Genomic DNA, 27,889 nt, shown 5'->3' with positions numbered 1-27,889 from the left:
GTCTTCTTACGTGATTTCTTCCGGAAGTCTCCCCCTCACATGAAAAGGTAGCTGAGCTAAAGAATTTGATCTGGGACTTTTTTTTTTTTTTTTGCTAGAGCTTCTGTGTCAGTACCTCTGAGCATCATGTGGAAAAAAAAATCCAACTGGACTCTTTCTTGAATGCTCAAAAGTTATTTCATAGGAAGAGGATTTTTAAAGATCTAGGACATAATTACTATTTGTGTTCATATTAGGTCCTTCCATTTGAACAAAAAATAAAAATCAAAGCAAAGGCAGCTCACTGCTTTGCTGCATCTTGGATTCCTCTAGTACATTATAGTCTAGTATAGTCTCAATAGTAGTCTCGCTACTCTGCGATAATTGCTCCTGTTCTATTCATATAGAGCTTTCAGGCACAGTTGATTGTTTGACATAATTAGAATCACTGAATTTTGGAACTGGAAGAGACTAGCATTATTATCAACGTTCCTGTTATTTCCCCAAATAATACATGGAAAAAGAGCTTAAAAATGAAGGTATTACGATGGTTTCTGCCAGCAAAGTGTTCCTCCACAAGAAATAAATGTCTGTTGAATGTGTGTTTTGTTACCATGTAAATTATGTCACTTGATAACTTTGCCTTGGAGGGCTCTGGTGTCCTTGGTTTCACTTGGACTGCCTCTAATTTGTCCCACACAGAGTAAGCCCAGCATGGTTCAGAAAATACCAATTTGATGGAATCCACCTCTAAGGAAGCCCTCCAGCGGTTCCTCAATGCCTTAAAATCTGCATGTCTCCTCAGGCATCAAGGTCCTTGCGTCTCTGCCCCAGTTTCTTTGGCAGCTTCACCTTTCCTCTGTCTCTGCAGGCGCTCCAGACCCCAAATGAGCATGGCCAGATTGTAGGAATTTCCCTGCAGAGGAATGGGACAGCCATATGTTCATGGACTAGACTTGCACATGGATCCCACAAAACAAGGGCTGGACCCCTGTTGGGACTCAATGCACATTGCTCTTAGTATGAGGAATGCTCTCCTGCAGTGTCTCTGGGCTTTCCATCTTGTCACCTGACATAGATACATCTTGTCAGGGACCAAGAGGTCTAGTGACCAGGTTCCCAAGTGTGGAGCCTGGCTGCAGTGCTTTCTGGTTCTCTAAGTCTTCTGAGTGTACTGAGCATCTTTTTTGGCATGCTGGGGTTGAGAGGCTCTGTCATATCCTTCACAGAATTGCATAAGCTCTTGCCGAGTGAGAGGAAAGGTAGCTTGTCTCCGTGACCATGTGTTCATTGGACCCAGCAGCTGTTGGGAGTGTGGGTCCTGTGGGGGTCTTCGGTTTCAGAGAGTTGTTCTGGTGAGCCCCAGTTTTCGAAATGGCTGGAACCTTAGAGAGGGGGCACCCGCCCTTCTCCATGGAAGCCTTGTCGGTGACTGTAGAGGTAAATTGTGGCTCAGGAGCGTGGATCCATTTTTCAGCAGGCTTGCCTGCCCTGATTACCTTGTACCATGGGGGAATGTAACTTCAGAAGTTGTAAATCTCAGATGAGTACCCTCAGATCCCGACACCGACACCACTAGCATGGACAAAAGACGTTGACCAGATCTGTTTCTGGGGCTCTCTTGCCGGGGAGTATCTGCTATGTAGTGGTCCGAGGGCCAGAGCCTCAGGATGCACAGGAGGGTGGGCAGGGTGGCTGCTAGGACACTTGGGGACACAGCGAAGGGAGTCTTCATTGCTACGCTTCCCAGATGTTCCCTTGAAGAGCCGAGGCTGAATGGCAGGGCTGGGAGGAAGTGTAGCAGGCCTAGCTGTGCAGCTAATGAAAATTTCATGCAAAGTCTGTAGCCGTGGCTTCCTAGAGAGATGGCTGGTGCCAAAGCCACCACCTCCTCCATGCTGTGCCTTGATGTTGCATTGGATACTTCACTTTGAACCGGGCTCCAGGGAGTGCTGGTGGCAGACAGGTGTGAGCACTCAGTCCAGAGCACACAAAGGCGGAGGGCTTCTGAGGCTGCTTTGTCAGGGCTCACGGCCATGGTTCTGAAACCCCGGCCAGCGTGTTGAGTAGGGGTGGATCAGGGAGTCAGGGTGTCCTCCCTCCTCTCTTGGATCCATGCGCATGACGGACGGACTTGCGATCCAATCTCACGTAGACCTTGTAAAGCAGGTGTTTATTCCTGCCATTTCACAGATGGGAAACCTGAGGCTTCAGACACCCACAGTTCATGGCAGCAGTAGAGAGGGCCTCTTGGTTTCTCCTGCTGGCCTCTTCCCAGGGTTGCCAGCCCCTCTGTAGGGTCTCCATCATACATACCTTGTGCTCTTCCCTTCATACGGTGGCACTGAGGTGGCGTCATCTGGTGGGTAGAGCATGATCTTTAGACTTGAGCAAAAGTGAGTTCACATTCTCCTCTGCCCCTTACTAGCTGCACGATCTTATGTAATAATTTCCTCACTCTGAGCTCCTATTTCCCCAGCTACCTCACAGGGGTCCTCATTGCCCCTATGTTAGCGGGTTATTGTAAATGTTAGGTGAAATAAAACATAGGGTTTATTAGCGCCGTGTCTGGCACCTTGTGCCCATTCACAAATAGTAACGGCCATTATTAGTGTACAATTAATAGTAATACTACTCTTTGATTTTTTTTTTTTTTTTTTTGGATTTGAACTTTTTGATGTGAACTTCAATTTGCTACGAGGCCTGACTTTGAACACAGCTGTGGTGAGCCAAGTCCCGAAGGCTGCTTGTTCCTTGCAGGTGACTCAGGCATGAATATATGTGGGGTGAGGGTGTGGGGCAGAGCCCCACCTGCAGGTCTCTTGTACAGTTTGATCAACCCAAGACCCACCAGTGTCACCTCGCTAGTCCCAGGTTCCCATTATTGCCTCCCCCCCTCCCTTGAAGTTATTGCCTGAACAGCTAAAAGAAGGAAGAGGAGTCCCACCTGAGACCTGGGTTCTCTCCTGGGCAGCCAGTGGACATGCGTGCTGTATATGGAGCTGGGAACGCCTTGAGGGGTTAGCGTGGGATTGGAAGAGTCAACTCTGGAAAGCTCTGGATGTTGACAGAGTTAGGCCTTTGATGGGCTGCGTCTGGTGTGCTACCTTTGTGGGCCAGACTATTCCTGAGTCATCCTTCATTTACTGTGATTGAGTTGATGTGTGGCTTCCTTTAGCCCCTGAGGGGGCTAACCATTAGAATCATCCGGGGAACTTAAAAAAAAAAAACAAAAACTGTCCCCTCTGTGGAGGCCACAGCCCAGATCAGTGAAGCGGCTGCTCCTGGCTGAGGCATCTGTGTTGGGAAAGCCCTCCAGTGAGTCCAGTGGTCAGCAAGGAGGATGACCATGTCTACTGTCCCCAGTCGTGCCTCCCGCGCAGGATGGGTGGGGTGGGAGAAGGGGCGAGGTGATAGTTAATAGCTGTACCTTATAGTCTAGAAGGTAGTGTCTGGCTGCTCATGGTTGGACAGCCTACGGATGTGGCAGGAGTGGCCTTCACAGAACTCTTCAACTTGGAATTTGTGCTACTTGGACAAAGGTAGGCCTCATGGTATTTTCTGTGTATAACTGGTATTTTCTCTGAGGTAAAGGCTCACATGCCACAAGATGGCAAGGGCCTCATTTTGGTGTGCCCAAACACTGTCTGTTTTTTCCATCCATACAGTGATGACAAGGAAATGTCACCTGTCCAGAGCTTGCCCAGTTTCCTTATCAGGATATAGTTACTTACAATAGAAACTTTAATTGAGTTAAATGTAGTGTTTAGTAGTGTTTCAAAACTCGATGCACAAACAGCTCTGTGGTGTATTACCTTTGTTTTTTTTTTTTTTTTAAAAGATGGGGTCGCTGAATCTTAGTATAAGCCTGACCTTGAAACAGAGACATGCCTGGAGCTCAAGTTTTCAAATTTCACTGATTTTTTATTTTTCTAAGCTCCTCTTTGTACGTGACACTAATAAAATTACATGCATTTAAGAGACTTGATAATTATTGTTACCAGGTACAATTGGCCTCCCTTCACTTGGGCCTAATTGGTAAGATTCAGATGCACAAGAAGTCACATTACTGAAATTTTATACCTGTTAGAGTTAACTCTTGAACAACATGGGTTTGAACTGTGTGAGTCCACTTGTGCATGGATTTTTTTTGTCCTATACAGTACAGTCCTATAAAAAGCCACCTTCAAGGTGGCTGCGGATAAGAGAAATAAGGGAAGTGTGACTCTTGGGAAGCTGAGTGACTGTGCAGGGGCCACACAGCCAATGAGTGCCAGAGAAAGAATTTAAACCCATATCTGCATCAGAGCCGGTCTTGTTTTATCCTGTCTCCTCTGCCTTTGCCTCCATAGTTCTGGCTGTTTCTCTCCTGGGTATTCAGAAGGCGGCTCGTGGTTAGCACAAGTATTTTGATAATATTGCTAATAAAGTCAGGGATAGGGATGGCTTTGAGTCTGGGGGACGTCCTTTGGCTTGGTCGAATACACACATAGCCTCATAGACCCATTCATATCCCAGAACAAAAACCACTGCAGACCATACTTTTGGGAAGCAATCTCAGCCTTGGTTTTTCTCACTGAGAAATGAACAAGACAGTGGGTCACTTCCCACAACCTCAGATTGGATGGACAGATGGGGAGACATAGAAAGTCATCCTTTAATTGGCTAGAGGCGCCATGACAGTCTTACTCATATTACCTGTTTCTAAGACCTAAATTCATGTCTTTCTCAGGTTTTAGACCCCTTCAAGCTATTTTGGAGCTGTAAGGCAGGAGAATTTCTTTGCAGAAATGTAGAAGGTCTGTTACTTCTGGTCTCTGATGTCATCTCAGGATTTTTACCGAATTTCACCCTTTGGACCAGTGTCATAGGAAATTATTCACTTGCAATTCTCATAGATAGAAATCATGACTGAGTGTTGGGATTTAATCATGATTTTGCTGTCTGGTCTGCAATAACTACATGGATCACTAGAGCACACTCTGATTTTTCCCCACTTGTGTTATTCTACCCGGTAACCTAATGTTTTTCCCCACGAACTTGATGAACGATGGCACTTTTTCAAAGGTATGATGGTTGGTGACTTAACAGAAAATATCTGCATGTGATCTTTGTAATGTTTTGATAATATGAAAATTTGATGCAATTATCGAAAATGTTTACATTCCTTCCTCTTGTTTGATTCTTTTATTTTTTTTTTTCTCATTTATAATGCTTTCGTACTCAGGAAGTTGAGGTAGGTTTTTGACTTTTCAACTGTATGTAGACATAGCATCCACATAGTTGCCAAATAAAATGTAAATTTCATTCTTAATCCTAAATCTCAGTGGTAAATATTTGTTTTAGTTCAGTGAACCAGCACCGCACACATTTATTTTTCATTGGTATATCCAGGGGATGCAATTTATCAAATGCATATAAACAGTCCATTTGCTGCTTTATCTTTTCTCATTAGTTATAGTACAAGTATGATTGTCAGTTATTATCTGTGTTTTACTGGTGTGTTATTTATTGAAAGAGCAGAGCAACTGACATTGTTATTTTCTAAATCATTTTGTCTAGGGCCTGCAGGACTTTATACCAAATGTCAAACCAATTTATCAAAGAATCGCTCTATTCAGGAAGAAAGTGATTTAGAGTGTCTGTATAAACATATACCCACCTGTATTTACACGCATCCCAGTAACAGTTATGGGACTTTCACAAGAACACAAAGATGTTAAAGCTGGAGCAGCTTCCTTCTATTTTACACCATTTAGGTAGGATTCATTGTGTGCTTTTGAGTGATGCCTTGGGGGAATATGCAGGTGAGTCTGATCTTCCTTCCCTGCCCCGAGGTAGGCTAGGCTCAGGTATGTGGCAGTGATACGTTCACATGGAAATGCATTCATGCACACAGCTCCCACTTGCTGGCAAACAGGGTTCTCCTGAGTGGGGGTCTGTGGAGGGAAGCTCGGTGGGGCCTCAGGTCACTGAAACAAGCTGGGCCACTTAGCTGAGCCACTTCATTCAGAAGGATTCCTCCCTGGTGGGGCTGTTTGCCAGGAAGGGGCGGGACAGGCCTGCTGGAGTTCTCTGTCGCTTGCCCAGAGAGAGAACTGGACAGAGATAAGGTGCTGGTATGGGAAGCCAGCTCCTTTCCCAGTAAATAAATGGAATGTTTTGTACCACCCAGTAGATGGGGTAGTAGAAATTGCCCTTGCGTGCCAGTTAAAATTGCGGTCAAATGTCTAATTATACAGCCAAGGCACTATATGATGTCATCTGGGAGTCTCACCTTTCCAGTGACTTCTGGTACGTTTTAGAGACATTCTTTCCACCTGCCGACCAGCCCTTCCTCCTAACGTTCCCAGTCAAGTGGTGTGAAAATTAACAGAACTAGGGTGCACTGAATCTTTTGGTGAGCGGTTTGCTTACAGTCCCTTAATCTCTTTGTCAAGCTTTTGGGTTCAGTAAATGGGGATCTACCCCATCCGGGATCTGCAAACCCCAGTTTAGTCTGCCTGACCTTGCAGGGGAGTGCTTCTTCTCCCTTTTGCATTTACCCGCAGCGGGTCCACAGATGACGCCACAGAGGCTGTCTGCCCTCCCTTCACCTTCCTTCTGTTTGAATCCCTGTTGCTCACTCCTGGTTGAGACTGGGGAGGCTCCCATTTATTTGCAAGGCTGATGATTTGTATTATTTCAGGTAATCTTTAGATGAAACTGCGGAGTGCACACAACTGGGCTAAAATATGTATGAGGGAGAAGTGATGTGTTCCATGTGAGTTAAGTGTCTTGGATCTGTACTACCTGGAGCTTTAAGGTAGATAATAAATGGCATCACCATGTTTGTAAGTGAAACTAAGGCAAGTTGGGTTTAATAAGTGGTTTCCATTTTGTCCTGCCACCTCATCTCTGCCTCAGAGTCTGGGTCGACATTGTGTGGAGCTGAAATGAGCACTCCTGGAAAGGGAAATCCTTGGGGAATATTTGAGCTAAATTGTACCCGCCATCTTGGGGCTCTGGGACAGTGAAAGAGAAATTCAGGTTCCCATTCAGAATGGGATGGAACCATAGCTTTTCCAATTTGTTACCATCATCCATGATGAACAGACATGAATCACTCAAATTATAGCAGGAATATTTTTTGCATCATTTCGTGCTAGGGAGTCTTAACGATTTTATGGGAAGATGAGTTACAGAGCAGAATAATTGTATAATAATTGTATAATAATTGTATAATAATATACAATATGTGTTGTATACGTATACACTTTAAATAGACTTCCTTTCCCGTGCATGTTTATCAAAACAGAGTATCTCTAAAGTAGTTGAAAACCCAGAGTTAAATTCCTTTGCACCAACCCGAGTGCCAGTAATTTTACAGGATCCTTTTCTGTGTTAGGAGGATATTTACTGAGATAAATGGAGAAATAGTTGTCTTTGCCCCCTGCATTGATCAGCTGCAGAGGATTAAAATAAGTGGGACTGTAATCTTTGCCAGTCTTTGATTCTTTCTTTAACAAGAGCGCCACTGCCTTCTTTCTCATCCTACACAGGTAATGATGTGTCCTTTCTTTTTATTTTTATTCATTAAAATTTTTTTTAATGTTTATTCATTTTTTGGAGAGAGAGAGAGACAGAGAGAGAGCCCGCGAGAGAGCATGAATGGGTGAGGGGCAGAGAGAGAGAGAGGGAGACATAGAATCTGAAGCAGGCTCCAGCCTCTGAGCGGTCAGCATGGAGCCCAGCGCAGAGCTTGAACTCACGGACCATGAGATCATGCCCTGAGCTGAAGTCGGACGCTTAACCCGACTGAGCCACCCAGGCGCCCCTCTTTTTTTTTTTTTTAAACTTTATTCATTTTGAGAGTGAGAGTGAGAGTGGGGGAGGGGCAGAGAGAGGGAGAGAGAAACCCAAACAGGCTCAGCACTATCAGTGCAGAGCCTGACTCGGGGCTCAAACTCAGAAACTGTGAGACCAGGAAGCCAGCTGAAATCAAGAGCCCGATGCATAACCGACTGAGCCACCCAGGTGCCCCATGATGTGTCACTTTGTTACTGTGATTGTTACGCTAACTTTTGATTCTGGCTTCCTGTAACTTTATCCTCCTGCCTTGAGACATTTCATGATTTTGGATGAAAGTGTGAACGTGCTCAAGTTTGAGACTCTGTTTAAATTGATAGGTTCTTCTAGATGTTAACAGAACCTAAAAAGTTGGGTAAGTTTCACTTAAGCAGTGCTACAATAAAATGGAATCAGCCTTCCCTCATATGGTTAGAATTTAGAGGAAGCCTCTTCTCTGCCCTGTCTAGCAGGGGCCTGACGTTACGCTGTGTAGTAGAGCCCATAAAATATACACATGTGGTAACACTGCTGGCCTTCATTCCTTAGCCTGCGTAATACACTAATAGGCGTTGCTGAATTTAGTGAGTGACTATATTTAGATATGCATCTTTCTATCTTGGTTTATGTTTTAAAAATGAACTGTTGCTGGGGTCCTTGCAAGTCATTTTGAGAAGCCTCCTCATTAGATGATAAAATGACCAGTTAAGAGGCCAACTCAGACACGCTCGCCTCCCCTGGCAAGTTTGATCTGACACATCCCATGTGCCTTTCCCCCACGGTCTGAATTTGACCAGGTCACAACCTTCTTGGGCTGGAAGGAAGATGACAGGCAGGGGCTCTTAAAGTCCTGCCCTGGGCTGATATCTGGAAGGGACTCTGGGGTCCGTGCAGCGGGAACACTCTTTAATTCACTGCGGCATTGGGGTTTTGTGGGGACACGCATGGTTCCCAGGGTGGGAATTGTAACTCTGAGAAAACTGGCAGAACTGCCCACGGCACCGGAAGTCATGGGTCTATTTTAGGACAGTGTAAAGAGGATATAGCTGTATTAATTTAGATAGAAAATAAAAGACAAGCTGGGGTGGTTTTTCTTCCCCACCCCCCGTCTCCAGTCTTGAGCCCGGGAGAAATGACCAGCCCTCGTGCTGATAGTGTTGGTTCAGTGCCACAGACAGTTGTCCTTCTGATAAGTGGGATTCAGGGATGAGCACGTTCTCAGGAGGTGCAGCTCTAGAAGGGGCCGTCTTTTATCTGTGGCTTTTTCCACTTGAGTTTAGATGCTGCCTCCCTGGAAATCCTCGCAGACGTGGGGCGGATCGATGGATACCGCCCCTGCCTGCTTGGACTTGCCTTGTGCACGGGCCAGTAAGACCTGGCACATTCCGTGTGGCGGGGTGCTCTGTCCGCCCAGCATCTCATCCTCCACTTTGCTGCCTCCATACCCCACCCCGGTGCTCCCTGACCACCCCCCAGCTGGGCTCTGGTTCTTCCCTGTTTGCCACGTGTTCATGACCTTGGCCTCTGATAGGGGTTTCTCTTTGCTGTAGCCAAACAGTTACACTCATGGGTTTATCTGCTCCTGGCTCATTGGTTTTTGCCTAGGCAATGTACGTTCCTACAGCAGAGCAAAAGCAGTCAGGTGCAGGGAATCACTTTCCTTCCGTGCTTGGCCTTGCTGGGCCAGGGGCTGCCTGAAGGACTGCCTTTGCATAACGAGTGTTCACTCAAGGTGCACTTTCACATCTTGGCAGCAATTAGGCAGTATTTTTTACCTTTGCAGTCAGTTGAAACTATTTGAATGCACATACCTGCTTTTATGACTGAAAGGCTTTGTATTTAAAATGGTGATTTTTTCCCCCCTGAGAAATATGTAAAAGTGGCCATTGTAGTTAACCTGGAAAAATGACAAGGTCCAGAAGCATGCTTCATTCACATGCCATCCCGGTTACAAAGGAGGTTGAAATCATTAGGGAATATTCAGCTCTTGAGAGTTACTCATACCTTTCTTTGACATCAAAGGGAATGTGGCAAGTGAAATTAAAGTAAAGGAACTTGTCTTCGGCTTCAGTCCTGCCCTGTCGGACACACATCCTAAGCTTCCAAGGACTTCCATGTCTTATAACAGCATGTTCAAGTAGAACATATTGCACGAGGATAGGGATAGGAAGCTGGGCTCTATATGTGAAGGGGCGCTGATGAACCACGGTTGGAAGGATGGATGTTATTTTTTTCTCCAGCAGTGAGGATAGGTTCTTCCTATATTCATTCTTCTCCTGTCCTCGTGACCAGCAGAATGTGTCGGTGACATGCTTGTGTATAGAGCTGAGAGCACATTAACGACCATCCAGCTAAGAAATCGGAGGCTAAGCCCCCCCCACCCCCATCCAGTCCTTAACTTGGACTCATTTAACCCGGGCTGCTGAGTTTAAAACCACATAGTTCAAAAGATTAGGATTGTATTTAAAATCATAGGTGGGGAGAGACATAGTAGAGGGCTTGTTTTAAACTTTCTCATTGATATTTCATGGTGTGGCCCTTAGGGACTTCTGAACCAAATGGGTGAGAAGGCCAGTCATGCCCTAACATTAAAGCCAGAGCAAAGTGGCCCAATTCTTTGGAGTTAAAAACAATTTAATGCTGAATCCCTAGCATCCAGAGGAACCTGTTCATGTTTATTCATGTTCTGGAAAATGGAATCACTGCCCAAGAAGCAATATGTTGTGATTTTACTCTAAATCCAGTTTCCTAAAATCTATTTAAGGGCTTAGGTGAACTCAACAAGGATCTAATAAAGCCAGGTAATTGAACGACACAGAGGCTGACAAAATTCACAGGAGATCTTGTCGGAGATAAACTGCAGCCGGAGACAGTGTGGACAATAATTTAAACTAATTGTGCACTTTGATGTAAATTAGCTTCTCCGGAAGAGAAATTGAGGCCTCTTTGTAGGCAGCTCTCTATAACTCTGCAGCATGCACAGTACCTGCCAAAAACACAGACAGCAAATAATGTTGGGTAGATTAGGGCGAGGAGGAAATGACCTGAAAAGGTGTGCAAGCCCTAAAATGATGTAGGGGTGATAAACACGAGTGAAGCCTCTTCACCTTGCAAACCGGTTGCTGGGACAGAGTGGGTATGCTGGGGGACAGTGCAGGTGGGGGAGGGGAGGATAACGAGAGCAGGCAGCAGTTAAGAAGGAGAGGTTCTCAAAAGGGGAGAAGAGGTTCATGTAACTATAAATAAGTGAGTGGCCTGGACCCCAGTGAATTTCCAAGGAACAAAGTGTCTCTCCTCGGCATAAATTGATATAAGCAGCATTGAGTGGATTGGCCAGTCTTTATTGTTTTGCTGCCACACATCCAGAACAAATGGTACGAAGCTAAATGTATGCCTCTGGTTAATGCTCACATTTGAACGGTCCTCTGCTTTTAACTTTTGCCAGTGTTGGAAAACTGTAACTGCACTGCAAGTTATGTGTCTCCGCATGAAGGGAATGTTGACAGTTGAAATTATCAGCTGTTACAAACACAGAGGCCTAATCATAAGTGAGGGCAGCAGGGCATCACCTGCAGCATAATTGATAGCAAATCCATCTTGCTTTTGGAAGGTGTCTCTGTTTATCTGTCAAACCGAGAAGAGCAGCATTGTTTCCATATGAGGCTGAAATGTTTCTTACTCTTCCCAGTGTTTAATGCATGTAATTTGAAAGACAAGAATTTGAAAAGTAAATTGATATTTTTGATTTCACATAAATGTCTGTTTGGGGAAAGATTTCTAAGCCATTCATGCTTTCCTTTGTGTTTCGGGAGATAGGGAGAAAGGCAGGTTTTTGTGTAGTTATGTGAGAAGCTTTCTGAAATCTGACCTTTGTTTTCTATTTTTTTTTCCTTATATAGGATGATTATTTCAGAAACTGGAATCCCAACAAGCCTTTTGACCAAGGTAAAGGATGCAATGTTTCTTGTATATTCCGTGGGAAATGTGGCTTCATTTTTCCTTCCTTGCATGCTGAGCTAGTATTCATAAAAAGGCCAGTGAACTGTCTTATTTTACTGACTTGGGAGCCTAAAATGACTATGGTGATGGAAGGTATTTTATCAGTTTGGTTATTTGTCTGAGATTGTCTAAGACAGATTGTTAAAAATGTATTGAATTGACAACTACAGTCATTGGATTTTTTTTTTAACACAACAATAACAAAAGAGTAAAATGCTTATTATAATGACCTGGTGAGTTGTTGGGTTGAATCCAGTGATTTCATTCGTGGAAGAGACTGCCTGGAAATGCTGTGCAATTGACATGAGTCATGAACATTGAAACTTCCTTTGTAGAAACAGGTTAATCCCAGGAGGCTTTCAAGGGCACTGATAGTTCATTTGTTAAATCAGTTCATCGTGGTTTCTAAATGGAAGCTTCTTTCTGAGTCTGCTCAATGACCACTTGGGTGTAAGCATGGTCCACAGAGAGCTCTTTCCACTGATAACCAGCAAGCATGAAGCCAGTCTCCTGATGGCCCTTGTAAATCATCACCACTGTCCTCCTCTGAGTTATTTAAGATACAGCGAGGACCTGCCCGTGAATCATGTCCCTGTTTCGACTGTCCCATGTGTGGCTGCTGTTGGCACAGACCCTGCTGCTGAAAATGATGCTAGGTTGTACCTGAAGTATGTATATGCAATTGATACTGAAACCTGGGGGGAAAAGTTTACCTACCACGTATCAAAGGTTCACACTTCTGACGATGAACTTCACTTCTGCGGCTTCAGTATTTGATGTGATCACGATGGCCAACCTGACAACAAGAAATCAACCAAGGCTTTGACGTGTAACATGGTAGAAGGTAACCCCTTCTACTCCCCCCTTTGCGACTTTAATGGGTTGCTCTCACCCTGGACCCTGTTTTTTTTATTTAAACAAAATTGGTATTAAAATTTCTACATATGCATTTCAGCTCATGCCTTCAAGTAGAACATTTTATTCATTCGTACATGGATTCATTCGTTTTCAAACATTGAACTTGCACTGTTTTCACGGGCACCAGCCAGGTTCTGGGAGTAAAACAGAAAAATCGTAGGGGTGCCTGGATGGCTCAGTCGATTAAGCGCCCAGCTCTTGATTTGAGCTCGGGTCATGATCTTGTGGTTTGTGAGATGGAACCTCACATGGGGCTCTGCATTGTCAGTGCTTGGGATTCTTTCTCTCCCTCTCTCTCTCTCTGCCCCTCCTCTTCTTATGGTCTCTCTCTCTATCAAAATAAATAAACATAAAAAAAAAAGCTGTAGTGACAGCCCTGGAGGAGCTCAGAGTAGAGCATGGGCAGAAGTCAGTCACCAGTTCCAGTGGAATGTGTTAAGGGGCTGTGAAGCATGTGTGTGCAGGGCCAGTGTTGAATCTGTAGGTGGGGAACTTACTGTGTTGCATGTGTCTGGGGAGCAGGTGCCAAGAAAGGCTTTCCTTTGAAGATCAGTTTGAGCTTATCCATATCTTAGCAGCCTCCAAGAGCCTTACTCATTTGCAACTTTAGCAGTGACTGAGACATCACAATAAGCCACGTTAAAGCATGCAAAGGCATTTGTAATTTAGAAATTCTCCCCTGGAAAGGGTCAGAATTTCTACCCATGTCTTTCAAAAGGATATACCTTCATTTCAGAAGAACCCTCAGAAACAGAGCCGCACGTTCTCTGTCTGTGCCTGACAAACGAGCCTTTCTACAAACATTCCTACCACGATTTTGCTGAGGGACGTATCTCAGCTGCCGGTGCCAGTGAACTAATTGTTTCCAGCCCAGAACCAGAAATAGGTTCTTGTCCTGTAAGGATCAGATGTTCTCTAAATAACTGCCAGATTTACTCTTCCCCAAGACTTGGAAACAAATGCTAAAACTTCACCAGGAGAAGCCTTTTTCATTTTTACTAGTAGACATTGGGAAAGATAATACTTGGAAGGCGGGTATCATTTGCCGCTTGGGGATATACACGATAGTTTCCCTTGATTTGGGTGTTCACACAGAAACTTTGAGCATCAAAAAGAGCATGGCATTTCAATCTGCTTAACCAAAAAGCCCAAAGAGGGATTTTTCTCTCCTGGGAATGAAGGCAAGCGTATCGAGCAGATTCCCAGCCCTGCTCCCTCTTTTTCTAGTTCCGTAGGCATGAAAACTGGATCTGCAGAGCTAAATCCTCCTCATATAAAACCTGATGACTTTATGGGGTATCATTGAGGACCTCAGCCGAGAAGCCCCACTTTGTAGCTCAGGTGTTGCCGCTGTGGGCTATTTACATACCGAGCCGTGGGGAGAGCCGGCAGAAATGAGGCTAGCCTTCACCTCAAATACCAGCCCCAGCAGATGTCATCAATTACATTGTGAGCTGCTCAATAAAAATGGGAGGTTACTATATCAGTGCGGACACCACTTGGTGAAATATAAACCCCAGGCACGGACGATGTAGAGCATTTCATCTTCCAGATAATAGGAGAATTGCCGAACTCCAGTGAAAGTTGTCAGCTGCGGAGAGAAGTCCTTTCCCCTCCTAAGCTGAAAAGGAATCAGACATGGTTCACGTGGTTTTGGGGTTGGGGACAACTTGGAGTTTGTAGAAATGGGACTTGTTGGAAAACACGGCAGGGTTTCACATGACACCTCTGCCGTGACATTGGGGTGGATAGGGCTTCCTGATGGAGGTGGGGGCGAGGTGGGCTTCAAATGTAGGGGAAAAGAAGGGAAGGAAGGTGGGTCATGACGGATTCCGGTGGAGGGTAGCCAGAAAGGGGGGGTTTGAGGCAGGTTTTGAAGGACGCTTCATACCAATCTGTGAAGTTTGAACTTTGTTTTCTTGGCAGTCGGGAGCCATAGAAAGGTTTTGAGCAGTGGAGTGACGTGATGAGGGCAGTACTGTGGAGGACTTTAGCTTGGTGACTCAACAGCTGTGATCAGGGACGCAAGGCATACCTGCTAAATGATGTCCCTCCTCCAGGACTCTTGGGTGACTCGTCCATTGCGCCTTTCATTGCCTGGGAGCTCTGGAATTTGGCCGTCGTCGTAGGCGGTCAGACTTGGCATCAACTCTGTAGCTTGATCTCTGAAAAGCCCACGTAGCTCTTGCTTCTCTTAGGTATTGGTATGAATAGCTCAGACACTCACGGTATTCAGAAAATGGTTACTTGCCTGTAATTATGCTCTCTGCCTCAGGATATTTACCGAACTTTGAACAACAGGGCTTCATAGAGCAAGCCCTTCTCATGTAATCGACTCAAAGGCGGTTGGAAGAAAAGTGCCTCACTTGGCGGTCTCCTTCCATGAGGCTGAGAATGTCTTTAACTTGTTGTCTTAAAGCGAATCATTAATGATTCTGTCAGTGGAGTATAATAGCCATCAACCTCAGGCTTTTCTAAGAAGCATTCTTGGTGAGATGTGGGTAAAGTATTAGGTCCTGTTTTTTTTTTTTGTTTTCTTTTTTGGTATCATAATGATTTGATGCCACGTGTCCTCACAGAATGGACAGACAGGAGTTCAGAACTGAAGGGACCAGGTGAGACAGTGCCTTTGTGAAGTTCCCAAAGCCAGACACCCTGCAGGGAGAGCTGAGCAGGCTGTCCAGGTGGAGAGGGCAGTGGGCACATGCAGACGTTTCCTGTCTCAGATGAGCAGGGTGAGTGGAGGCCTGGGGTAGATGTCTCCATGAGGTCAGCTGAGGCTTTAGGTTGCTGGAGTGATTCTAGCGTTTTGGGTGGCCACTCTGCCCTCCCAAGCAGGTTCTGTAGCAGAGCCCGAAGCACAGACTTGATCTCCCCAATAGTGATATCGTGACCTGAACCCACATCCAGAATCAGACACTTAACCGACTGAGCCACCCAGGTGCCCCCTTAATTTGCCTTTAACCACATGCTTTTATTTTCATTTTCTTACTCCACACCTATCTGGTGCCCAGAGAAAGTGCTGCATTCTGTGGGGTACACTTTGGTAAGTGAGGTGTGGGGACTTGAGGTTTGCAGTCAGATTCTCCAGGTTTGGAATTTGACTTTGCCAGTTCCTCGCCGAGCAATTCTGGGCAAGGTGCTTAACTTCTCTGCCTCTAAGCCTTCCAATCTGGCATGGGCACCAGGGAAAGCATTGGCAGGATTAAATGAGTTAATGTCTGGCATACAGTAAGTGCTTAATCTGTGCTGCCTTAGCAAGTAATTGATCTTTTTCATTTCCTCTTCTTCCTATTTACCTGTCTCTCCGTGTTGCTTCCTTCCTTCTCCACTCAGGTTTTACTTCTTCCTTCCTTGTGTTCCCTTCTGGGGGCCTTCAGGGTTGGGAGGCTCTGAAGCTCACAGGTTTAAACTGGAGCCAGCCTGCTTTATACTAGGTGGGTGGGTCACTGCAGTCGTGCACCCCAGATCCTTGTTATTGGGGCCGAAGAGGTTCAGGCTGTTAATGTGTTTCTTCCTTCTTGACTCCCATCCATCCTTAAACGGTTATCAGATACTCCATGTTTATACCTGCTGTGTTGGATAACAGGGACCACAGTGAGAAAGGTGTCTCTGGGACACTCCCAGTTATTAGTCATAAGCCATCCATCTAAGGCCTTAAATAAGCAGAGAGAGTGTTTTAGTGCTGGGAAGTGGGGGCTGGGAGCAAGAGCAGGTGTCGGTGCCGGTGGTTTGGGTGAGGGGTGCTAGTCTGGGAAACTGGGAAATCCATAAGATGGCAAGTGTTAATGTAAGTGACCCAGGTCTATCACAATTAATTAATTTAAAGTTTCTTTATTTATTTTGAGAGAGAGTGTGAGTGGGTGAGGGGCAGAGAGAGAGAGAGAGAGAAAGAAAGAATCCCAAGCAGGCTCCACATGCTGCCAGCACAGAGCTTGAACCCATCAACCCTGAGATCATGACCTGAGCCCAAATCAAGAGTCAGACAGCTAACTGAGCCCCCTAGGTGACTAGACACCATGTGGGTGACATTTTCTGCTGTAACATGGCCTCACCGAGTCTGGGCCTATGGTGTGTGGGTCAGGATTCCTGCACTGTAACCTTTGCTAATAACAGTCACGTTCAGTGTGATAATAAAGGTGCTGTCTCAAGGATTCTCTTTCGCCTTATAGTGAGATGGCTCAGGAAGGTTATCCAAAGGGCCTGGAGGAGAAAGAGAGAGATAATTTATTGAACCACAGTGCCATGTTAAAAGAATAAAAGGTGTTGCTTTTATCGAACAGAGAGAGGATGAACAAGAAGCAAAGTGAATTCTAAAAAGTTGTTTCAAAGCTTCTTGACCGGTCTTTTTTGAAAAAGAAATTTGAAGCTTTAATCGCAGTGTTTTTGCTGAATAAAGGGGTTTTTGTTGTTCTTGTTGTTGCACTGGGGGGGTTGGGAAAGTAATTTATATATATAAGCAATACCTTACTTTAGCATAGAATTCTGATGATTTGAAGAGGTCCTGAAGTGAGGGAGCATTCATTAATTTAGGTTCTTTCCTGTAGCCATGGCCCACACAGGACAGAACCCGCTGATTTATTTGGGTATGAAGTTCTCCTTGATGAGCCAAGCCTTTTTAGGACAAATGGCTGAAGGGAGATTTATCATGGAACTTTTTGAAACCAGCGAGTTCCTTTAATGTGGAATAAATGAATGTTTTAGATGGAGTGAATAGCTGTTGGTTTTAAAGATAATGTTTTTCTTCTGGAGTGAATACTAATCATTCTTCCCGAGCAGCCTGGCTGTGACTAAATCTCAGATGATGCTGGCGATCTTCAGAGCAGAATATGAACTTGTAGAAATTGATCTCCAGATAAAAATAAAGCTCACAAAGTCAGGGGCCCTTTTCACTCATGCTGTTCACTTGAATTGAAGAAAAGAAGAAAACTCTTGCCCTTTGACTTCCGATCTATTATACCAAGATCCCGACAAGCTCAAATTCCGACCAAAGCCTTGAACTGTTTTGAAGCAGAAATTCTAAAACTCAAAAGGAGCGCGTCCTTCCCATGTTCCAACTGTGTTTCTGCAAGCGGAACCCTGGGGATGATTGCAGCATCCACGTTTTGTCCAAGTTTTAAAGGGTGCTCCAGGGGAGGCAAGATTGCTTATTTATAGAATGGTTCTTCAGAAGGGGATTTTTTTTTTCCCTCCAGATTAATCTGGAATTTTACATGCTAGGCTTAAAAAAATCTGAAGTCCCCACAGTGTTCCTCCTGATGTAGAAGTTAACCTCACCCCAAAAAGACCTGCTGATTTGCATTCATATGTCCTTGAATGTTTCTCAGCATTGAAGGATCTGTTCACCTTGTCTGATGGCTTGAACTCTGCTGGTTTTCACAGGCAGTTGGCCTGGTCTGTGGGAAGCAGCTTAATAATTTTCCCCCAGTACCCTTGTGTCTGGTCTGCTTGTTACCTTTCCCTTTCCACATGTTGTCACCATTCTGCTTTCCCCTGAGCGGCAGTTTCTCTTACCTCGCGTTAGCCCATTCCTCACCCCAGACCTTCCCGTTGGCCTCTGTCCTTTCGTTGTCTCTTCTTCTGCTGCTTGATTATGACAATGAAATAGTGTTTTTGGGGGCGCCTGAGTGGCTCAGTCAATTAAGCATCCGACTTCGACTCAGGTCATGATCTTGCAGTCCATGAGTTCGAGCCCCGTGTCGGGCTCTGTGCTGGTAGCTCAGAGCCTGGAGCCTGCTTCAGATTCTGTGTCTCCTTCTCTCTCTGCCCCTCCCCCACTGGCGCTATGTCTCTGTCTCAAAAATAAATAAACATTAAAAAAATTTTTAAAAATAAATAGTGTTTTTAAAATTTTTGAAGTATTGATTTTTAAATGTTCCAAGTCATTTCTGCCAGGGAAGCAACAGAAGACTATTAATCCACATTGGTGTGCCCCAGCTTTTGACTCAGCCAGTCTGCTTTGAAGTTACATCAAGTTCTAAGTTAGAGCTTTCATCCCTGCCTACCTTTGCCCATTTGCTTCTTTTATTTATTTTTTTAAATTTTATTTTTGTATGTATTTTATAATATGCCCATTTGCTTATTTTAAAGAAATAAAGCATCAAGTATAAAAGTGAAATCCAATGAGGGCTCCTTCTTGGTCCCTTTTCCTAAAGTGCCACATCATTAATGTACTTTTCTGTCCATGCTCTTACACTTTTATGTCATATGGGCAGGTCCACAAATAAGGTGTTACATTACATGTTGCACCGTAGAAACATTTCCTTCTCTAATCTGTGTATTTCGTTGAAAATTGTTTCTGAAGGTTTTTGGTTTGATAGCTGTAGATCTAGTTAATGGCTTTATTATTTTGTTATATGCAATAATCTTTTTCTCCATCCTCCCCCCCCATTGGCAGACATTTATGTTGACTCTATTTTGCTGTTGGTGCTGCTTTTTCTTAGCATTTCTTTATTTTTTTAAATTTTTAAATTTTTATTGTATTTTTGTTTTTTTAATAATAGAATTTATTGTCAACTTGGCTTATCCAGTGCTCATTCCAACGAGTGCCCTCCTCAATGCCCATCACCCGTTTTCCGTACACACTGACTAATTCTTCCCTGAAGCCACTTGGCCTGTAGCGCATGGTAACCCAGGAAGGGGCTGAGATGAGCCATGACTTTGCCACTTTTTAAATGTGTTAAATTCAGGCAAATCACGTGGCCTTTCCTGACGTCACTTGGCCCATTTCTGAAATCAAAAGGAGGTTCCCCTTTTGTACTGCTGGTGGGAATGCAAACTGGTGCGGCCACCTGGGAAAGTAGTATGCAGGTTCCTCAAGAAGTTAAAAAGAGAACTACCCCATGACCAAGTACTTGCACTACTAGATATTCACCTAAGGGATACAAAAATGCTGACTCGAAGGGGCACATGCACCCCAGTGTTTATAGCAGCACTAGCCAAAGTATGGAAAGAGCCCAAATGTCCATTGATGGATGAATGGCTAAAGAAGATGTGGTATATCTATACAATGGAATACTACTCTGTGATTAAAAAGAATGAAATCTTGCCATTTGCACCAATGTGGATGGAACTAGAGTGTATTACACTAAGCGAAATAAGTCAGTCAGATAAAGCCAAATATCATATGATTTTACTCCTATGTGGAATTTAAGAAACACAACAAATGAACATACGGGAAGGAAAGGAAAAATAAGATAAAAAAAAGAGAGGGAGGCAAACCTTAAGAGACTCTTAAATACAGAGAACAAACTGGGGGTTGCTAGCGGGGAGGTGGATGAGGGGATGGGCTAAATGGGTGATGGGTATTAAGGAGGGCACTTGTTGGGATGAGCTCTGGGTGTTATATGTAAGTGATGAATCACTGGGTTTTACTCACGAAACCAATATTACACTGTATGTTTACTAACTTGAATTTAAATAAATAAATTTGAAATCAAAAAAACAAAAAGGAGGTTCCTGAGGTCCTTTGTATCCACGATAGTTAAGCTCTCATGCTTTTAGGCAGCATAGCGTCTGTGTATGTTTTCTTCATAACGAAAGACAAAATGAAAAATTGGAAGCCTGATGCTGTTGTTTCAAAGGTTACAGTTTAACCAATGAGGTATGAATAAGCTTCAATAAAACCAGTGGAATTAAATGGGCCTTTAAATCATCAGAGATGGGGGCGGAGGCTCAGAGTAAAAAGCAAAAAAGGCCAAAGTGGGAGGTATTTTGTTTTCTCAGAGAGTCTTATGGGTACTGCAGGGTGTGGAGGGAAGAGCGGAGTTTAAAGGGCTCAAGTTCAAGTCTTGGCTCTCCCATTAGCTTGCTGCATATATTGGAATAACTTATTTGGCCTTCATTTTCTCCTCTGTGAAGTGGGGCTAATGATGCCTGTGCCATGGGCATTAGTGGAGACCAAGTGGCATTGTGTTGCAGAGGGCCAGGGGTTGGCAGACGGCACGTGCTCACAAACCTCAGTGAGCCAGCTCAGTGCTGTCAGCCACGACTGTGTAGACCCCATTTCCTTATGGGGTGCCGATGGCTCTGTCCCTGTCATCTGCTGGCTTTGCTGGGAGCTCCCAGCACCCTGTGCCTCCCAAACCAAGCTGCGTTGGGTTGTGTTCTACCCTTTGGATGGAATGATAATCGTGAAGGGTAGGAAAATTCCCCTTGCAAAGCTAGGGCTCTGTGGCCTTCTATTACTGTGTTTAACAGGTTTCTTCAGCACGGGCAAATCCATTTTAAAGACATATTTATTACCTTTCCTCAAACTCATAAGATGAAGTGCTAGTTTTATAAAAACGAAAAAAACCCAAACAAACAAAACAATCCTTCCTGCTATTCCACCTGCTAGAGAAACAGCCCCTGAATTAATTATATTATGTTTGTTGAGTCCTAATGAAACAGCTTTGGTTTGGGGAAATTCTCAATAGGGAAAAACATGTCAGCTGAATTTTAAAATCAATCAATAATGCTGTTTAAAATTTCCTCATCTGAGACTGTCGAGTGGATTAGAGCATTGTCACAACTGGGAGGTGGCTGCTCGGCTCACCTGCGTCCCCACAGGCCCTATGCCTGAGACGGAGAGTTTTCTTTTGTTGAGGTTTGTAGTTGTATTACCTAAAAGTTCCTTGCTGGAGACCTCTGTGATGTCCATTCTGCCCTCAACGCCATGTAGGATGAGAGGCAATGTTGTGTATGGAAAGGTCCTCGGTTCGCAGTCTCATTGATTGGGTTTGATTCCCACTTCTTGACTTTTGTAGATGTATGTGCTGAGGCAGGTGCTGAGCTTTTCTGAGCCTGTTTTTCCCTTATCTTTACCAATAGAAATTGACAGTTATCGCACCTCTGGCCAGCGTGGTGTCTGTCCAACTCCTGATGTAGTATCTGACCCAGTCTTAAGATAAGGAGCATGATAAAAGCAGTAACGCTTTGGTAAAAGATGCAGGACCAGTGTTTTCTTCTGGATTCTCAGAGGTGGAAGGGTCTTTGGGGGTTTTGATATGTTCGCTTACCTGATCCAGCACGTGGGCTCTAATTGTTCAGTGAACTGTTGAGTCAAGTGCGTAACTGATTACCTGGTAGGTGCCGAGTTGTTTCCACACAGTAACTATGAAGAGGAGTGTGATGGTGGCTTTGCTCAGGGCACTTAGAGACTGTGTAGTCAAGAGTGGGACGTATGGGCAATAAAATACCCCAGGGGATGTGTTTGAGCTGCCCTGACAGAACCTTGCACCCTGGATGCTCAGGTGAGGAGCCAGTCAGTTCTTCCTCCGTGACGGTCAGGTAAAGGATCCCAGGAAGCAGCCTGGGAGCCTCTCAAGGATGAGTAGATATCTGGAGATAAGCTGGGGGGAGGTGGCCAGCATCTGATTGGTAGAAATTGTCCTGAGAACTGAGCATTCAGTTGCTACAGAAGTAAAATTTGATAGGATTGATTCTTCTAGAAACATTTATTCATAGAGATGAAGAAAATGTAAGCCATTACTTTATCAGGCTGTTTCATTGTTTACGCATTTATCTCTGAAGATCGCTCTGGTGGGAACCTCAGAATCCCCCCAGAGCAGACATCATGAACAGTGGGGTAACCTGTGTAGGGACAGGGGGAAGGTGGGCTTCGGGATGCGCCAGAGAGCGGCTGTGATGCTACCTTAGCTGAGGGTGGTCATGAGGATCTGGGACCCACTGATGACAGAACTTCTGATTTCTCCCATCCAAGTACTAACCAGGCCCGACCCTGCTTAGCTTCTGAGATCAGACGAGATCGGGCGCGTTCAGGGTGGTATGGCCGTAGACTGGAACTTCTGATTTCTCAAGGGGAGCAGGAGATGGAGAAGTTTTTACATGCGTATGAAATGAAGTTCTTTAGTGTTTGCAAATCATTATTAAAAACAAACAAACAAACAAACAAACAAACAAAAGCCTATGAGAACGTAGGTCTTTGGACTTCTTGTCTGTGGCTTCTCTCTGAGAGGGAAGCCGGCGGCCTCGTTGTCAGAACTTGTCTTTTGCCTGTAGTGTGAATGCTCTGGAGGGTGATGAGTCCTTGGGGTCCCCCTGACCTGGAGGCAGTGCCTAGCAGAGCGGGAAGTCATCTGTGCCCAGGTTGCACTTGGACAGTGTGAGGCCTGAAGCCACATGTAATGAGCAGGGGCGCCCAACGCAGACCTGAGCCCCAGGCAGAGTGTTGGGATATTACTGCGGTTTCTCTGTGGCCTCCCACATCACCTTCAGATATGTTGTTTTAATCTCGAGAAGAGGGAAACACACCCCTGCCCACACCCAAGCACACTCACAATCACACAAAATTCACACCATGTAGGTGCCTCTGGGATTTAGAAACACAAACTACCTCCCAAGAGTCAAAGTGCAGCCCGTGTGAATCAGGATTGATTTCATTAGGCGCTGAATTTCCCTGCTCTGGGGAGGGTCCAGGTGGTGCCTTGGGCCCCGGCAGCCTGGCCCTGAGGAGCCGTAGGGGGGAGGGGAGGATGGGTGTCATTTTTAGCAGCTGCCCCTGTGCTGCTGCTGCTCTTTTTTGGCCAAAAAAGGAGATAGAGGAGATAGAGATGGGTGGATAGGAGATAGAAGGAGATAGAGAAGGTGGACGATATCAGAGACACTCACTCTCAAGGGGAGAAGACCCCAGCAAGGTAAGGGATTGCCCTTCTGAGCCCATGAGAGCCAGCAGGATGTTCTGGCCCTTGTTTTGCCCACGGTCATTGCCATCCAGGAGCCCTTGCAAAATTCTACTCTAGCCCCCTCTCTTCTTGCTAACTTGTTTTTTTTAACTCATTTTTAAAAATGTTTACTTACTTTGAGAGAGAGGGGAAAAGAAAAAAAACATGAGTGGGGGAGAGGCAGTGACAGAGGGAGAGAGAGAGAGAATCCCAAGCAGGCTCCATGCTGTCAGCACAGAGCCCAGTGTGGGGCGTGGACTCACAAACCACGAGATCATGAACTGAGCCGAAACCAAGAGTCAGACACTATACCGACTGAGCCACCCAGGAGCCCCTCTTCCTGCTAACTTTGAGTCAGAGAAATAAAGGCCCTTGTTTTCCTGCTATGTTGACTTCAGGTCCATGAATGCTCACTTACAAGAATATACTTGAAATGTGACTCAGCTGTCCTCATATCTGTAACCAAATGCATGATAGCCTGACATTTTTAAAAAAATTATTTTCTCTGCCCATTCTCTAAATATAACCTTTAGGAATACATAAGTATCAGGTAAAAAAAATGTGTAGATGGGCAATATTTGGATATAAGGAGAAGTATAAGCAAATAAAGCTTCAGCAAGGGCTCTATTCAAAACACATGCACAGTAAATTTCTGTGTACTTCTAGAGCTGGCCCTGGGGCTTCTCTAACAACCAAAGGAAGGAAGGAAACACACAACCACGAGATGAAATAAGGCTGCTGTTTAGGAGAAATATAAGGTGTTCCTGGGACTGAGGCCAGAGTTGCCTTCTTCCACCTGAGGTCTCTAAAAGAGAGTTGTCAGGGTGGGCCATGCTCTTGACCGTGTCTGACAGTAAATACCTCAGTCACTTTTTACCACTTCTTCCTCCGCGGTCTCTCAGGGTACATGGATGGCTGACTGCCAAAGTGCAATTCTATAAGTTAATTCAATGATAAGCCAGAATAATACAGAGTACACAGTCTTCTTAAGGTCTGGCTTGATACACGGATAAAATTGACAACATCAGGAAGAATGGATGCCCTGTGTCTCCATCAGGGAATACTCTGATTGTTTTGTTTCTGGTAAGTGATTAACATTGGAACTGAGAGATCTGGGCTTTTCCTGGCGGGAACAAGAGGTTCATATGATCTCTGCTGCCAATTAGCAGAAGCAAATGAATCTCTTTTCATCAGCCAAGTGGCAGGTAGAGCCAGTGTCCTTGGTCAGAAATTCAGGATCCAGGCTGGAATTGTGATACCTGAATGTATAGTCACCTTCCTCCATGCCAAGATTGTGGGTCAGTGCAAAGCCCCAGGCAAATGGGTGATTATGAACATCAGCTCTTCTTCCTAGACCCCAACTGCTAGCCTAGAGGGTTACATCAGTATCACATGGGAGCTTCACATTGTAATTTGAGCTTCACATGGGTGGGACACACTTCCCGTGCACATGTAAGGGTACATTTTCATCTCTGCTTCTCAGATATGTGCAGATGCTGACAGGCTTAGTAAAATTCACATTTTATTTAAAGGTATTGCCAAATTCATATTAGGTTTTGTTAGGACATTCCCAGCCATCAACAGAACTACGATCATGATGGCTACTTTTAGAGGGATGAAGGGGAGAGCACGGTTCACAAATACAATTTGATCCCAAGTTGTCTTTTCCACTGGTTATTAGGCAGGAGGAGAAATTCCCAGTTTGTGATGATACAGTCATACTGTCAGCTTAGGGGTAGACACTCATAGCATGGCGCAGGTGTCTTCATTCAGAAATGGTTTTGAGTGCTTTATGCGTAGTTTTAAAAGTAGGGGTGAGGTGATAAAGCACTCACAGATGTGGACAAGCCTCCATATAAGCCAGCATAGGGGGTGGAATTTTGAACTCCATTGCATTTTATAATAGCTGTACTCAGATGTTGGTTGGGTTCTTGTACAGAGGAAGTTGAAGATTCCATTTGTCACCAAAGGATAGTCCCAGAAAAAGCGAGTGGGAGTTGCAAGGTGATGGGTTTTGGCTCCTTCCAAGTATGGTCTTTTCATAGCTCAAGCTGTATGGGGCAGGGCCCCTGCCTTGAGGAATGAGTCACCACTGCTGGGATGTTCACACCTAAGGCTGGGCAGGAATCAAACATTGGGGGACAGGGTACTTACCATTGACATTGCTTCTGACTTTGAGTGTATGTAGTTCTAAGATAAGGCAGGTCTGTTGAGAGGTGATCATTTATTTTATAATAGAAATTATTCCCCGTAGGAATTCCTCAAACTACTTGCCTAATTGGTGCATTGAAGTGGATTCAGTTTAACAGAGTCATGTCTGTGTACCTTTGCAAGAATACCTCATAAGCAAATGGGGTTGGTCGTGTACAACTGAAGCCTCATTCTTTGCAAATACAAGGGACTTGAGTAAGAAAAATGGCAGGATTATTCTGTGTTCCTTGTAAAGGAAAGTGATATATCCAGTCAGTTTAGATCTTTACTTCCATCCTTTTGAAGCTAACCTGTTTCTCTGAATGGATTCTCTTGTCTTTGGCAACAATGGCAGGGGAATAAATGGCCTTGGTGCCATGTTTTATCTTGCCAGGGCTGCACATACAGGCATACATTTCCAAATGCAGTGACATTGCTTGTTGCGAGACTCAGGCAGAGAGATTGCTGTCCTGCACGGAGGAAGAAATGTTTTTGCTCCACGTTCAGATGCTTGAGGGTAAGGGTAGCAAATGAAGGAACTGGGAAGCCATCGCCTTTACAGAGAAGCCTCCGAGGGCCTGGAGGAATAGATTAGGCTAGACTGTACCCTCAAGGAAAGCCTGGTCCCTCCATGTATCTTGTTGTCTGGCTTCGAATGCCACAGCCGACGGATCCCCTGCCATAGCCTCCAAAGGACATGCTTTTACAAATTCCTGTCATCTGACAGCTTGTGCTGTTGGAGAAATCTGAAGTGCATGCAGGATTAAATGTGGTTTTGTTAACATATCAAATAATGACTCCCTAGATGTTTAGAACATCATACTATCTCAGACACTGAAAAAGATATCCTGAAACTCTCAGATAAAGAGGGCTTATTCTGTATTTGGAGAGTATGTGCCTAGTGTTTACATCTGGTCAACACTGAGCTGGTCTGCCCTGGAAGAGAAAGAGGGGAGCTATTTCTGTCTCCAGGGCCATTCAGGTTGACCCCTCAGATCAAGGGGGTGGGGTTCTTAGTCAGAAATGATAATGCCAGCTGTTGGGTTGTCATGATGCTGGAGCTTTTCTGTAGCATATTCTCAGTGGCTGCTGTGTTCATGACTCTGTTATTCACATTTTTCTTCTTGGTATGTTTGCATTGTTCTTAGAACCATGGTTTCTGGTCTCTTTGATTCTTTCACTGCAAAATGGAAATTTGGGTGGTATAATTTTCAGATAGTATAGAAGGAATTAGAATTGTAACTGAGAATACATTGTGGTTATTTTGCTTCTTAGTTATGTGACTGTTTCATTAAGAATTTACTATAATACTGTAATAATTAGCAAATAGCTTGCATGGGGGCCTTCACACCTTCCCTTCTCTGTGCTTAGCGCATTCCTGCCCGCCCTTCACCTGGTGTGTCCAGCTCTTTCTTGAGACCCCAGTTTACATGTTACATCCTCAAGGACATCTTCTCTCATTGGCCCTAGACTCACCTGGGACTCTCTCTCCTGATAGCCTGTATTCTGCATCACCAGCCGGTTGGTATTGAATAATTTTCTGGAATTATTTACTGTTTGATTCTCTGGCTAGATGGTGATCTCCTTGGGGGCAGGCTTACGTGTGTCTTGTGTACTTCCATATCTCCGGGGTCTAGTACAGGACTGGACACAATGTAAATGCTGAGTTAGTAGTTGGGAAGAATAATAATTACCATTTATTGAGTACCTACTGTATGCAAGTACTGTCTATTCCTCTTAGAAATAAGTGGGCACACTTGCACATCATCTTGTTAACACTGGTACCTGTATAAAGAAAACATGGTTGCTCCCATTTTTAACCGGTGGGGGGGTGGTGGTGGTGGTGGTGGTGGTGGCTGGGTTTAAATCCTGAGCAGCTTTTAAACAGGTTTCGGAAATACATAGTCATCTGGGATAAGATCTGGTATAAAAAAGCAAAATAACGTATCTGATAGGATTCCATTTATGTAAAACAAAGTGTTTCTATATGTCTGCATCTGATAGGTACTTGTATCTGACATGGGTGCATGTCAGATATCTGAACACCAAATTGTAACCTTTTATCTCTGAGGAATGGGCGGGGAGGAGCAAGAGGAGTTTTAGTTCTTACTTTGTAATATTTTAAATACTTTAATTAAAAAAGATTTTTAATTTATTTTTTAATGTTTATTTTTGAGAGAGAGAGAGAGAGAAAGTGAGAGAGAGTGAGCGTGAGTTGGGGAGGGGGGAGAGCGAGAGGGAGACACAGGATCTGAACCAGGCTCCAGGCTCTGAGCTGTCAGCACAGAGCCCGATGCAGGGCTCAAACTCAG

General features: G+C 44.7%; 1 protein-coding gene across 1 annotated transcript in view; it reads left to right on the top strand.

Annotated features, from left to right (window-relative positions):
- The window catches only part of SPOCK1 (SPARC (osteonectin), cwcv and kazal like domains proteoglycan 1), a 527,907-nt gene that overhangs the window by 236,508 nt on the left and 263,510 nt on the right, over nucleotides 1-27,889 (top strand). Inside the window, exon 3 of the mRNA XM_047869748.1 lies at nucleotides 11,706-11,751. Coding sequence (XP_047725704.1) covers nucleotides 11,706-11,751 — 46 coding nt within the window. The remainder of the gene's footprint in view (nucleotides 1-11,705; nucleotides 11,752-27,889) is intronic.

Source organism: Prionailurus viverrinus, chromosome A1 (genome assembly GCF_022837055.1).
Source record: "Prionailurus viverrinus isolate Anna chromosome A1, UM_Priviv_1.0, whole genome shotgun sequence".
NCBI classification, from domain to species: Eukaryota; Metazoa; Chordata; class Mammalia; order Carnivora; family Felidae; genus Prionailurus; species Prionailurus viverrinus.
This window is presented reverse-complemented; position numbering and strand designations above follow the sequence as displayed.